This window comes from Hyalella azteca, unplaced genomic scaffold, assembly GCF_000764305.2.
Source record: "Hyalella azteca isolate HAZT.00-mixed unplaced genomic scaffold, Hazt_2.0.2 contig9811, whole genome shotgun sequence".
Classification (NCBI taxonomy): Eukaryota; Metazoa; Arthropoda; class Malacostraca; order Amphipoda; family Hyalellidae; genus Hyalella; species Hyalella azteca.
Genome location: NW_025939871.1, coordinates 58,201 through 72,037, shown reverse-complemented (window position 1 = coordinate 72,037; position 13,837 = coordinate 58,201). Strand labels below are relative to the sequence as shown.

The 13,837-nt window shown below is 38.8% G+C and overlaps 1 protein-coding gene across 1 annotated transcript in view; it reads left to right on the top strand.

The window, feature by feature from the left end:
* The window catches only part of LOC108666795 (macrophage mannose receptor 1), a gene marked incomplete at its 5' end in the record, with an annotated part of 79,894 nt that overhangs the window by 14,944 nt on the left and 51,113 nt on the right, over positions 1-13,837 (top strand). Inside the window, 9 exons of the mRNA XM_018153720.2 lie at positions 3,610-3,762; positions 4,957-5,034; positions 5,820-5,861; positions 5,988-6,146; positions 7,835-7,989; positions 8,379-8,469; positions 9,760-9,918; positions 11,231-11,470; positions 12,551-12,739. Of these exons, the coding sequence (XP_018009209.1) occupies positions 3,610-3,762; positions 4,957-5,034; positions 5,820-5,861; positions 5,988-6,146; positions 7,835-7,989; positions 8,379-8,469; positions 9,760-9,918; positions 11,231-11,470; positions 12,551-12,739 (1,266 nt within the window). The remainder of the gene's footprint in view (positions 1-3,609; positions 3,763-4,956; positions 5,035-5,819; positions 5,862-5,987; positions 6,147-7,834; positions 7,990-8,378; positions 8,470-9,759; positions 9,919-11,230; positions 11,471-12,550; positions 12,740-13,837) is intronic.

Below are 13,837 nucleotides of genomic sequence, written 5' to 3'. Positions count from 1 at the left end.
AAAACGGAAAATACATCCTCTGCCTTCTCTACACATCTCTGGCATGCCAATCCCAAATATCTGCCATCACCACCTCTTAGGCCTCATGCTGGATTCTCCCACCTTCACTTGGAGAGTCCACGTAGATAGTCTTCTGAATCTGACATGTTGTCAGAAACGTCAAACATCCTCAGAGCACTGAACGGATCTGAAAACGGGTGGTCCTCCGCTTTTACCAAACCTACATCTGAGGGTGCACCGACATATGGCTTGGCAGTTTACCCATCAGCATTCTCGTCTACACTGATACTGACACCTCGACGTCCGCTGCCGCGAGTCTGTTTGTAGGAACGGGAGGTCGACACCTCTTCCAGCTCTGCACTGCGGAGCTTAGCTGCTCTCTCCGGACTCTCACCGCCATCAATGTACGATCTACTACTACCTTCACCTTCATCATCGCCCAACAGTCTACCTTATGCATTCACTCTACCGCCGTGACCGGTACCTCAATATTGCTCCTTTACGCACCCGAACTTATTATCTCTCTCCAATCTCGAGGGCGCTGCATGCACTGGCCCGCTACCATATTGTACTTCCGCCATCATCACCCGTCCCATTGACCACAGACCTTCCACCGTGGCACGCGCTGACCAATCAGATCCATCTCGACTTCCCCAGTCAACTCAGCCGGGGAGTGGAAGGGGCAGCAGCGCAGTTATTTGGCGAACTTCTGGCCATATGATTTCTAGGCTTCCGCACAATATTCATAGGCGGTGGTTCACTCTTGATGGGCCCTCCACGTTGGGTGGGCATGGAAATGGTAATTTCGTCAGTCCTCCCAAGCAGAGGGCTGGCGACTGGACCTACGGCTCTCAATTATTTCAGCAGAACTTTATGGCATCTTTCAAGCAATGACCTTCCACACCGCAAACCGCAACTTGGCAAGCGTCATCTGCACCGACAGCCTATCGCATCGTCCCTGCAGCTGCTTTCTCAACCTCTTCAAACTTGCTACACGCACCTCATTGCCCAATCCACAACCTCCTATCCCAAATACCAGCGGGAGCAGTTAAGTTCCATTCGGCGTGCCGGGAAACGAAGCCGCGCGGATGAAGTCGCTAGGAAGGCAGCCACATTGGAGAGAATCCCGGTTGATCTTATACGTTGATGTGGCAGAACTAAAATCCATGTTTCACTACAATGTCTGGCAGTTTTGGAAGTCGAAGTGGATCTCTATACGTGGTCAATTTGCCTTAAATATGTCCAATCTCTCTGCTCGTATATGGTCTATTCGCACACTACTGTCTCGCCGATTTAAGACTCTTGTTGCTCGCCCTCATTTCAGATCAGCCCCACTCAACAAAGCCCTCTACCTGATTCGTCAAGCTACGTCACCACTCTGTACCACGTGCCAAATCGCCGAAACAACTTTCATCACATGAAAAGAGCATAACGAAGCACGATCACAGTTCCGTTGCCAGTTACAATCTCAGAGTTCCGGTCCTCAGTCAGTCAACGCTATTGGGTAGAGACACTGCTAGCTCATTTGCCTGGCCTGACCCCTGCTGAGCTGTTGAGCAATTCTTCAGTGCAACTCATCGCCTCGGCCCATATGTTTGAACGAAAGCAGCTTACGAAATGAATTGTACAAAGCGCAGCACTCCGTCAACCCACTGAATAATCAATAAATCAATGATATGCGACAATGATAATTTCCTCGTTAATTCAATGCTTTATGAAGAAATACACGCAATTATGAAGCTTCCAAGTCTTTATTATTGACGTCTGCGCGCAACGTGTACACACCTCATTGAAGTATCCATGTATTTGGTAACAGATGCTCCTGATGGGGCGCGTATTGGAGGTAAATTGTGGCAACAAATGTGGCAACAAATGCGAGTTATGAGGTGCATTTTATGGTGAGGAGGAAGAGGAAGAATTTGTGTAATACGCGCAAGTTCGTGAGGGCCATTACTTTTCTGAATTTCTATCTTTTTTCGTTATTGTGATTGTATTTTGTATTTAGCTGCTAAGATTTCTCTGAATATTATCCTTAGACTTTAGTAGTTGCTAATTAGAAAAGTCTGGAATCCTTTATAACGGAAAAAAATTGGGAAATCACAGTAGCTGGAACGCATCGGACTCAAAATTTAAACTGTGGATGTACACGAGCCTCTGATTGGTTGTTCAGTCATGTGGTTTAGATAATAAAATTTTAGATAAGTCTTGCGTACGAATTTTTTGATAATGCCAAAATTAGGTGAACTTACCCATTACGTAACTTCTTGGGCCCATAGGTATAAGAAAAAAGTATGTGTGCTTTGGCCATGTTTTGATAATTCTGCTCCAGGATATTTTTCCTCACCATGAGTTGAAATATAACGAGTTAATTGTAATAAGTTTTTAATAATGATTGGATCACACCACGCAATTTTCATTAAAAGTTACAAGTTTTTATCATTAAAATTATCCAAGAAATCCAAATGAAGTTTAACTGGTTTAACTGAAGAGTTAGGACCTTGCAAATCATAATGAACGATTATAAAAATTCCTTACTGTGTCGCTGTCACAAATGCGAAGATTTCTCATTGGCGATACTAAAGACAAATATCTACACATCATCATATCATGGAATTCTACATTTCTATTAAGATAGTTTTCGAAGTTTATCTATCGGTTCGTATCTATCCACACGACACCAATTCTTTGATTACTAGAAGGTAGTGCGGCAATAAATTGAATTTATTTTATTCGCTATACGATCAGAAGTGGGAAGAAAGCACGGCGCATATTCTAATGTTTAGGCAAAATATTGATCCTATGAATGATACAAACGTTAATATAAGTTCTGTCGATGCCTAAGAAATTTTATTCTTTGCGTTGATGTCACTTTAAGCTACCGCATTTTGTCCATCTATATCTTAAGGACTATTAATTCGCTACATTAGATTACAACTCGAAATTATCGCAAAGCTTCAACCTTATATTGATATTTATTTATGATATTTAACGCCGTCTTTTTGAATGATTTCGATTTGTTTTAAATTTTTGATATGGTTCCAATAAAAGATGTCAATTCAGCCCTGAATCATCTAACATACAAAAGGCTATATATGCACGCCTTGAAGCTGTCGCGAGTTTGAGAAGGAAGCTACGGTCCCACTGGCGATGTGAACAATGAAGCTAAACACGGGATAGAGAGTTTGTTAGTTTTTTAGAGTTTGTTCCGATGACTTTTAAATCTTATCTAATTTATGTTTAGGTAGCATTTTATATTTTGTCAGTAACCCTCGCCTGAAAAAAATATGTCCTGGGTTATCTCCGTCACCTATTCAGGTCTGTGTCGACTATTGCAAGCGTGCCGTGAAATTTTCGTTTGTACTTATTTACCGTATTCAATACCTAGTTAGAATTTTAATTCTACTCCGTTCTATCAACACTACAATGAAGCTGTGGCATAATCATCGCACGTTTCGAACATGAGATATATTGAGCTGTTACGGAATTTACGTTCATAATACGTTCTAAATACTAGATACGGCAGACAATGTTAAGCACGAAAGTGTCAAAATTAATTAATTTATTGGTGGAAATTTGATCACACTCGTTTATATTCATTTCCTGCCCTAGGAATGGTGGCTCGGGCACGCGTACAAGACCATGGTGTGTACATTGGGCTCAAGAACGATTACACTTCCCTCTACTGGACTGATGGAGAGCCTGTGGCGATCCTTAATTACGCTGACGGTGAACCCAATGGATATTACTACGATTCTTGCACAGGTAAATGAACTTGATACTCGTTACACATAATAGAATTTTAGCAACGGTGATGCATTATTAAGCATGAATCCTTACGATGCCTAATGTTGGTAAGCTATTAAATGTGATATCGATATAGTTTCACATGTAAAGGACACTAAATATCATTGATGGTCCGTTGGCGAAAGCTTTCTTTTAACTAAATATTAAGTCTGCATGGACCTGATGCACTTTCTAACGCAAATGACGCCATGTGTTGTCTAACATTGATATCGCAGCATGAAATAGCTGAGTTAACTAGCAAGCAAATTCCCCACCTATACTTGAAGACATTTTCGGCTCATAAACAACTAGCCAGATTTTATTCTTTTTATTTTGTCTATTTCTAACTTTTCTAAAACATTTCTATTTCTAAAACATTTGAACATGCTGCTCTGTGATGATAACTTATTCGCTTTTAGAACTGCTCCTGGCCGAAAGATCCAAATTCAGCGGTGCATCTTCACTCTCTGGACTAACTCCTTCTATATCCTGGTTTATTATTGACCAGGGCCTATACTTTTAAAAAAAGTTAAGAGATCGTAAGTTCATCCGCCAATCATTGACGGCCTTTTAAGCCAAATCCACTAAACATAGACAAGAAAAATAGAACGTAAGACTTACGTTCACTTAGCGAGTTTTGAAAGATATGGCCCCAGAACAACTCCTTTTAATTGGAGCCTGCAGGTTTAAGGAGAAAACATTCCCAGAACCCGAGTCAATAAAATCATGAACTGGAAAAAATAGTTATTTTTTACTCGTCTTTTATGGTCGATGCTTGAATCGATTTGGTGTGGCCCAGTGACTACAGTTCGGAGTACCAGGATTAGAGCAGAGAGGTGCGGGTTTGATCCAGGCTCTGTGCGATAATTCTGGTCAGAATCGGCGAGGATGCCAGGCGGTTAGGCAACGCAAAATTGAAGCAGTGAGTTGTGTGTTCGAGACCGCAACAAGCCGTGAATGTTCTGTGATGTTAGGAATCGCCTAGTGTAGCAACCTAATCAACCCTAGAACCGCTATTACTTTTCCAATTTCTTTTCGGGTTGCGTGTAATTCAACTGTTCAGATTCCCAGGAGCTGAAAATTGTTCATCAGCTTGACTTTCATATCCTTCACGCATTTTTACTATCTATATGTACATCCCAATTAACGAATATCACGATTCATTCTGTTCAGAAATGTTAAACGATGGGACATACAAATGGAATGATTGCGACTGCACGCTCAGATTGCCGTTCGTTTGCGAAAAGAAAGGTGAGCCGCGTATTTTAAATGTTGTTGTGAATTTTGAAATCTTGTACCGCTTCAAACATTTGAAATTTTTATAAGTTACTCGCCGATATATGTTTCAGATTAAAAAGTTTTATTAGGAGACTGTCAAAAAATATTTCTGGAGAGAATTTGAATATTCAAAGAATGTTTTGCAAATATATATATATATATGAATTAGTTCCTCAATACATGTAAATAAATTAATTCGATAGATGTGCATTAACATTTCGTGGAATTCAAAGTGCTGATAAGACTTCCCAAATCGTATTCATTAATTGCCCAGGAGAGTGTTCGTGAATCTTGTTCTATCATTGGAAAACAATTCAATTTGATCATGGATAACTAGCAATTATGGAATTGTGATGTCAGACAATTAATATCGTGACTCAAAACGGAAACAGACTTTGAACTCCTCATCAGAAAACATATCATATTTTGAACCAAAATTTCAAGGTGCCTTGAAGCTAAGTATTCATTAGTTTCTTGGCCCATCCTTATAAAATGTGAATCAGATGTATCCTACACTATTTTTGCATGATCTTTGTTGATCTCGGCTCTGTCTACTGTATTGCAGAAATATCAAATTAAATATCATTTCATGGTAGACTTCCCTCTCATTTAAGGAAATTTGCCCTGCAAACAAAGAAGCTAGCCTTTGAATCAAACAAAATATCAAATCTATTATACAAACGAAAAAGTTATAAAGTCAAGCCTCCATTTGTACAGCATTTATTATGCTGTGGATTTTTAATCTATATATTTTTCAGGACTTGACTACAAGTCACCAACTCCTCCGCCAATTCTATCAGGTGAGTAAAAATGACTTAAAATTTTCATATTCATCATTATAAATTTTCCAGCTGTTGCATGAGCTTTCATATAAATACCAGTAAATCATATTTTCACACATCAACATGTGTGGTTTTATATTGCAGAGTGCCCCGCTGGTTGGAAGTTTTTCAACGAGTTCTGCTACTACATATCCTCCCCATCGGAGCTAAAGGATTGGTCAGACGCCAGAGGTTCTTGTGCTGACATGTATGGTAGCTCACTCACTTCCATCATGAGTGAAGATGAGAACAAATTTATTTTGGGTAAGAAATTGTGAAGTAATGCTCGAATAATAGTAGTCTTAGTATTCCAGAGAATCCAGTTTTCACTTTTTGCCAATAGATGTATAAATAATATGTAGTATTTCTATAAAAGTTGTAAAAGTTGACTGGCCTGGATTACGATTGGCACCAGAATACGGTACTGTTTATAAATCATGCCGACATTAAAAAAATTTGTGCTAACTCGTTCAGTCAAAAGCAGATCGAGATGTGTTTATGACACAAAAATATTGAAACGACTGGTAACTGATACATTGGGTAAGAAATAATTTTTTCATTCTAGTTGTACCATTCTTTACTTATTTACAAAAATTTTTTTCTCGTGGTGTTGCATTATAAATATATCAAATTAAAGATATTACTCAAATATTTTACTAGCAATATTATAATTTGAATCGAATCAGCGGATCAAGTTGAAATCTAGCTTACTGGCAGTTTGATCTATATTTATTTTGTTTCTGGTTTCTGAGACTTCTGATGTGTACTTGAAGAAAAACGAGGACGCTTTGAAAATTATCGTGATTTTTTAGCGTTTATATAGTATGTTATAAGATAAAGAGTGAATGTTATATTTCGATATTCACTTTATCGAAACCATAATGTTTGCAGGATTGCAGCTTCTGTAAGATGAAAATTTTAGTTGCATATAATGTATTATTTTTTACAAGTCAAGGATTTAATATCATATACTACTGTCAATAACTTTTGCTCATGTGTGCAAACTTTTTGTATTGAGAATGAGATTCTATTTGTATAATGAAAAAATACTATTGTAACAATGTTGAATTAACAAATAGGGCTTCGCAGGCGATAATGGTATTGACGATAAAATCGAAAGCAGTGTTGCAAAAATTCAAAATGCACAAAATGAAGAAAAAAGTAGAAAATTAATGTTTACGGACATGCGAAAACGAACTCTGCGTATTTCTAATTGACTGCATGCAATGATAAAAACAAATCTTGCAGGCTGGTCTGCCAAAATACTCCTCAAGTGAGGTGTGTTAGTGGTCTCCAATCATTTGGACGGGTTACGCTTAATGTTTTCGGCCAGTTGATTATGAATATGCTGATTAGTTCTAAAAATTTGCTTTGAAGATTCCGTTGGGAATCAATCGGTCATTGCTGCAGTGGTGCATTGCAACGCTCTGATTGGTTGACTCACTCGCACCTTCAAAAAGTACCTATACCGCGTTGAGTGTTTAAATTGTCAATTGTGCGTTTGAAGACAGATTTGGATTGTATTTCAATTCCTAGCAAAAGGATGTCATCGTATTTCGAATGAAAAAATAACTAGGAGGTATCACTTTGGCATAAGTTTGTAACTTGTATCCGAGACGATTAGGGTTACCTAAGTGATCATGAAACTGAAGAGTTTAAATTACGAAAAATTTTTTTTGCCTTTTATGGGATTAACGTTTCTCATATACGAGTATAAGTGTGGAAACACACTAAAGGCTGTCCAATTGAAGCTCTTACTTCGGTCATGGAAGGACTGATAATATTGAGAGTATAGGTGGTGAATAAATAGAGGAGTTCGTAAAAATTTGTGCTTATTCAATGTTAATAGAAGGGAAGAGGTTTTTCAGAACGTAGTAAATTCTCAAGTAAAAATTTAGAATTTCGACCGCCATTTTTACGTGCACTAATATCCAAATTTGCCTGCTCTTTAGATTCCATTCAAGACGGTTATAAAAATACTTGGATTGGCCTCATCGCCCTGGACAATGGATCTTATACATCGTGGGTGAATGGGGACTTGATCACCTACACAAACTGGTATCCCGGGGAACCTAACAACCAATTTGGACTGGAGGACTGTGTAGAGGTATGCTACCCTCGCTCCAAAAAAGTCAATTTCTTTACTCGAATTCCGTATTTGCCTTTTAAAATTATTGGAAGGCTGCGAAATCTGATTGCTCTAATCAATATTGAATGCTCGAAATAAAAAAATCATGATTAATGGCCCAATATCTACGCAAGATTTGTTTACGGGGTGCATATCATGCATATAATTGTACCACGCGCTATATATAGTGGTACAGCACCCGAAGCAACACTTCAGGTCAGTACTACCAACAAGTAAGCTTCTTTACAAATGTTACGTTTAAAAGCTATGAAAAAGTTGCCTCGTGTGCCTGCTTATTAACATATCTACAGACTCTAGAGCCAGATTTGAATTATATTATAATATTTCGTTTTTTTTTCCTCGCTCAGATGATGCTCTCATATGCAGGGGGAGGCCAAGGGCAATGGAACGACATGCCCTGCGATAGCGAAGATCGCTTCGTTTGTAAAACACAATTCAGTGAGTTATATTACGCTGTCGAATTGATAATCAAAATATCTTCTATATTATGCAAGATATGAGCTGGACGTCAGTTCATTCATGTCGTGAGATACACATGAATCCAAGAGTGGTGTTGCAGAACATTGCCAATAGATTAGCCACTGAAGGAACATGACTGAGTCAGCGTACCATACAGCGTTGTCTCAACAAGAATTGTCTGCATGGACGCAGACCTCGACGTGTACTACTTTACACACGAGGTCTTATTGCTGCTCGTGTGACATTCGCAAGATCTTAAGTGGAAGGCTTTTTAAACGAAGTATTATGGTGTTACGGAACAAAAATTTAGTTATATGGACATTACACGAAGAAGATTCGTCAGAAAGAAGAGAAGCTTTCCTTCCGAAGACCACAATACCAAAAATCAAGCATGGAGGCTGGTCAAATATGTTTTGGGGGTTGTTTTTCCTTTAGGTGACATCGGGAAGTTAGTTCCAATTGATAGAATAATTAACTCAGATGTTTTTACATCGATTTGAAGTTGTACATGCAAACATCCGCTCTGAATTTGATCTTGGACGACGATGGCTCATTCAGCAAGATGAATGATTTGAAGCATATGTTGAGAGCTACGAGCACTTGGCTTAATAAAACGAAGATTACTGTTCTTCCATGGCCAGCAAATAGCCCCGACTTGAACCGGATTGAGAACTTACGGCAAGAATTCAAAATTAATATCAATAATCGGGCTCCCACGAACTGCCCGAAGTCGAAACATGTCGCAATTGCAGAATGGAATGATATCCAACCGGACACTCCTGCGAACCTCATCAAAACTATAGAAAGAGACTGCAGGAGATTATTGAGTTGAAAGGACATGCTTTTGATTATTAATATTGCTACTATGTGGGTATTTTCCAACTGTACGAATAATTGTATTTGAAGGTTTTGGGAAATTTTACATTACTGATTAGTTCAATTAAATCTTAGGTTCATACATCCATAAATTTTTGAGCTATTCGAGATAACATTGAAAATAATGAGTTGTATGAATAATTTTGTTACCAGCTGTAGAGTTGATTATATAGCTGCAATCTTTTCTTCTCGATAGCATCACTTCAGCATTTAAGCACTCACTATAGTATTTTTTTTTGCTGTGTTCGTTAGCGTAATAACGTTAGCTTTAAAATGAAATAGCTTCAAATTAAAATCTATATCCCATAAATGAGATTGCGAGTATCATCAGGCCTTATTTTTTCACTGCGTGACTGTTCCTTTTGAGTTCTCAAACAGTGAATTCTTCCCCAGAGACGTGCCCTGAAGGCTGGTCGCTGCATGACAACAAATGTTATTACATCAGCACGATCAGCGAGACATGGGACATTGCGCTCGACAAGTGCAGGGAAGTGGAGGGAGATGCGACACTACTGAGCTGGCATTCCCAGGCGGAGGTTGATTACGTGCAAGGTGAGGTTGTCGTGCAGAGGTTATTAGCCTCTACCTCGAGGTTGCGATTTGAACGGCTGTTAACCGCCCAACGCAGCCAAAACCTGGAACTATCCATGAACTCCACCTATGCCGTTGTTAGTCCGTTAGTAGAACTCATTAAGAGTTATGCCCAGAACTGCGGTGGAGTTTATTCATGGAAGCCCAAATTTGGCTCTGCCTGATTCGAGTCGAAACCGTGTCACCCCAACCCAGCACCACTGAGCACACACTACTTCCGAGTGCACACAACGAGGGGGTAACCCAGCCAAAATGAGCTTACTTCAACAACTGTTTGCAATGTACAAAACAGACTGTAACCCTTCCTAAGTGCAAAAAAATAGATAGTATAATATAATACAATAAAGTCAACATATTTGTAATCATTTGGCAATCTAATCACAGTCAAAAATCTAATAATCTTAAACTAATTCCAAAGAGACCAAACTCTCCATCGTTCACGACTGCCTAGCGCGCGTTATAACGAGGTTAGGAGCAGCTCGACCAATCACGTTGGAGCTACACCTTGTCTCGTTCCAAGACGCTAAATCCTACAAACACCACAGCTTGACAAGATTCCATATTACGGTCACGAAATAAATATTCGTTTACACATTAATTAGCCATAAATTAAACCCTTTAGTTAACAAAATAATAATATCACAGTTACATGAGGTTCCTTATTTCAGTCACAAAATAAATGTTACAACAATTTACTAGTCACTAACCTAGCACAGGATTAATAGAACGTACAAGTAAACAAAAAAAAATATACCACGAAATGAGCATCCCGTCATACGTGCAAGGTGAGGTTGTCGCAATGTCCATTACGTACAAGGTGATGGATGTTGTTGTGGTGTCCATTACGCGCAAGATGAGGTTGCCGTAGGTCATATTCCCTGGCCTTTTAAATTTTTATTATTTTATCTTGAGTGTTGCATCTAAAGCAACAAATTGGTGGCAGAAGAGATAATTTTTTTCAGGCATTTGCGCTAGATTTGTCTCGCTCATAATATGACAATGTTGAAAATAATTACCAGTACATGTATAAAAAACAATCTGTCGAATGAAGGAAATTTACAAACTTTCATGATAATGAAAGTAAAATTTCACACTGAAGTATAAAAAACGAACTTGGGAAGGAAAACGGTTGCCCTGATACTAATCCTTATTCTTTGAAGGTTTGGTTGCGATCGATATAAATGTAATTTTAATATGTACGTATCAAATTAGCTCCATTTCAACAGCAAGTTAGTTGATCGGGATACAGTTTCTTGAATGTATCAAATCCAAGGTTTGATCAACGACTCGATCGATCTGACGTGGCTGGGACTGCGGTTCGAGGAGGGCGAGGCCTGGAAATGGACGGATGGCTCGGCTGACGACTACATCAACTGGAGGCCTGGACAGCCGGACCACAACGACACCGAGCTGTGCGCCCTGACTGATTCAAATCCGGAAAGCTCCAATTACGGTTACATCGACAACTATCCTTGTAACGGCTCGCATCACTTCGCTTGCGAGTTTTTCCCAAGTAAGAATATTGAAGTCACTGGTACAAATCGAATTTATATACGCTTATTGCATGGCTCAACATAAATATTGCAGTCGATAGGAGCGCATCAAGGGTCCTTGAAAACAGTTCCCAACACATTCTTATCAAATGCAATATATTAACAAAATAAATAGAGCGATGCTCAATCAATTAATCACCAATCGCACTGCAATACCTTTCTTTACAAGGACCAATCGGTGCAATTAGCTGAAATTCAGTGGCTATTCGATCAATTTAACTGCCTTCTCAGCGAGATATTTGCTCCAATCTCGAACACGGTCAATGAGGGTAATGCAAGTCAAGATTCATTCACGTCTCCGGTAATTAACATCATAATTCAACGATTTTTGTTCACTGTGTCGAATTGAAATTCCATTTACTCGTATGAAATTCCATTGACTCGGGGAAGGATAACTCAGCTAGGCAGGAAGTCGCACTCGTCTGAAGAGGTAAGTAAAAAATTAGGCCCACCTTCACTTATCAAACATACAAATTCCCTCAAGTCTCTGCCTCTTGAATCATATGATATCATTTAAGCATGACATTACGTATTACAACTATTTGTATTTTGGTCTATCCAGATATGCCTATGTGCTGTTATGATTTCATTGAACGATAATTTGGCCAGACAACTACTAACCGCATATGAAGGAGGATGATTTGACCAAACACGAGGTTACATCTTTTATTAGATTGTTTTCCAGAAATTATTTTCACTCCTCTTGCTGACCACCGGAAAATAATCGATATTAGGATTTGCACTTCTGTACATTTCCTGCCCAAAATAAGTCGAATACATTCATTGTCTCTCATCAAAATCCCTCAACTGCAGAGGATTTAATGTAAGTGCAAGTGCGTTACTTTATTTGAATCAAGTCGTGTTTAAGATTATCTGAAATAAATGATAATAAGTATTATCATTTATTATCATTTATCAGAAAATAGTTAATATGTAAAATGGGTAAATTTCAGTATTTTCAATGATACTTTAAATTTATTGATATTTTGTGAACAAATTTTTGTCTGAAGATAATGATCAATAATTTAAAATATTCCCAGCTCATGCTGTTGGCTGTGATCCTGGCTGGGAGTTTTACGGCGGTTATTGCTATTATGACAGTCAGCATAAGGAGGAATTTCCTACACTGAACTACGAAGACGCATCGGCTAAATGCCAAGAATTTGGTGGCCACCTTACGTCCATCTTATCGGCAGACGAAAATAACTTCCTCTATAGTCATTTAAATGGTAAGTCTTCCCTTGATCTCACAATAATTCATGCTCATGGTCATCACCGTTATCACTATCGTCATATTTTCTCTTTCGAACAGGAATAAAATATTAAATTAAACTAAATAAATTTAAAAAATGGGAAACGGATGAATAATTGTGGATTGAAAATACACCTCATCGTCGTATTGGTAGTACTTGAATAGGTTTATGGTGGAGATAATTCAATCATTATCCACAAATCACCTCTCTTTACATAGCACCCAAAGTTATTTAAGCGGAAGCCGATTGTCCCGTTTTTAGAGCATTTTCTCCTTTATGGAAAAAATGCGCTATTGTGCTCGACATGTCCGTCTGTCTGTCCGCCGGAACCTCACGTCACGGACGGACGAGAGAATGCGCTCTCTGTCACTCTCAGCAGTGAGTACTGAGTTACATTTTTCTGTCTATTTCTAATTTATCTTTCCTCTTTCTGGCCAGTCTGTACCACTTCTCATTAATATCTACTATTTATTAGTGGCACTGCACACACAAAGACAAATGCTGGCAGCTTGCCAGCATTTGATATTCACACTCATCGCATTCAGAAGTGCGACCACATACAAATCTAGGGTCATGTATAATTATTTGATTGAACAAGGGCTGTTAACGACCTGAAAATTCATTATTTGAAATTTTTTCGGTGTCGAACCTTCATAAGACGTTGGTTGATCACAATGCAGGTTTTAGGATGTAATTCAAATTTATGAACAACGATTCGAATGCAACAATCATTTACTATCAAGTTACGAGACTCATTGAGTGATGAGATTTTGATCGTTACGGATTACTTTATTTGAATTTAGATTACTTCCTAAGCCTGCATTTCGATTAACCTACGTCTTCTGAAGGTTCGACCATGAAAAAAATTAGGACATTTGGCAGGGTGGCCCAGTGTTTAAAAGTTCAGATTACCAAGATTGGCGCAGAGAGGCGCGGGTTAATTCGATCCCAGCTCTGTGCGCCAGTTTCTGGTCAGAATCGGCGAGGAGGCCGGGCGGTTAAGCACAGCAGAATTGTAGCAGTGAGTTGCGAGTTCGAGACCGCATCAAGCTATGAATGTTCTGCGATGTTAAG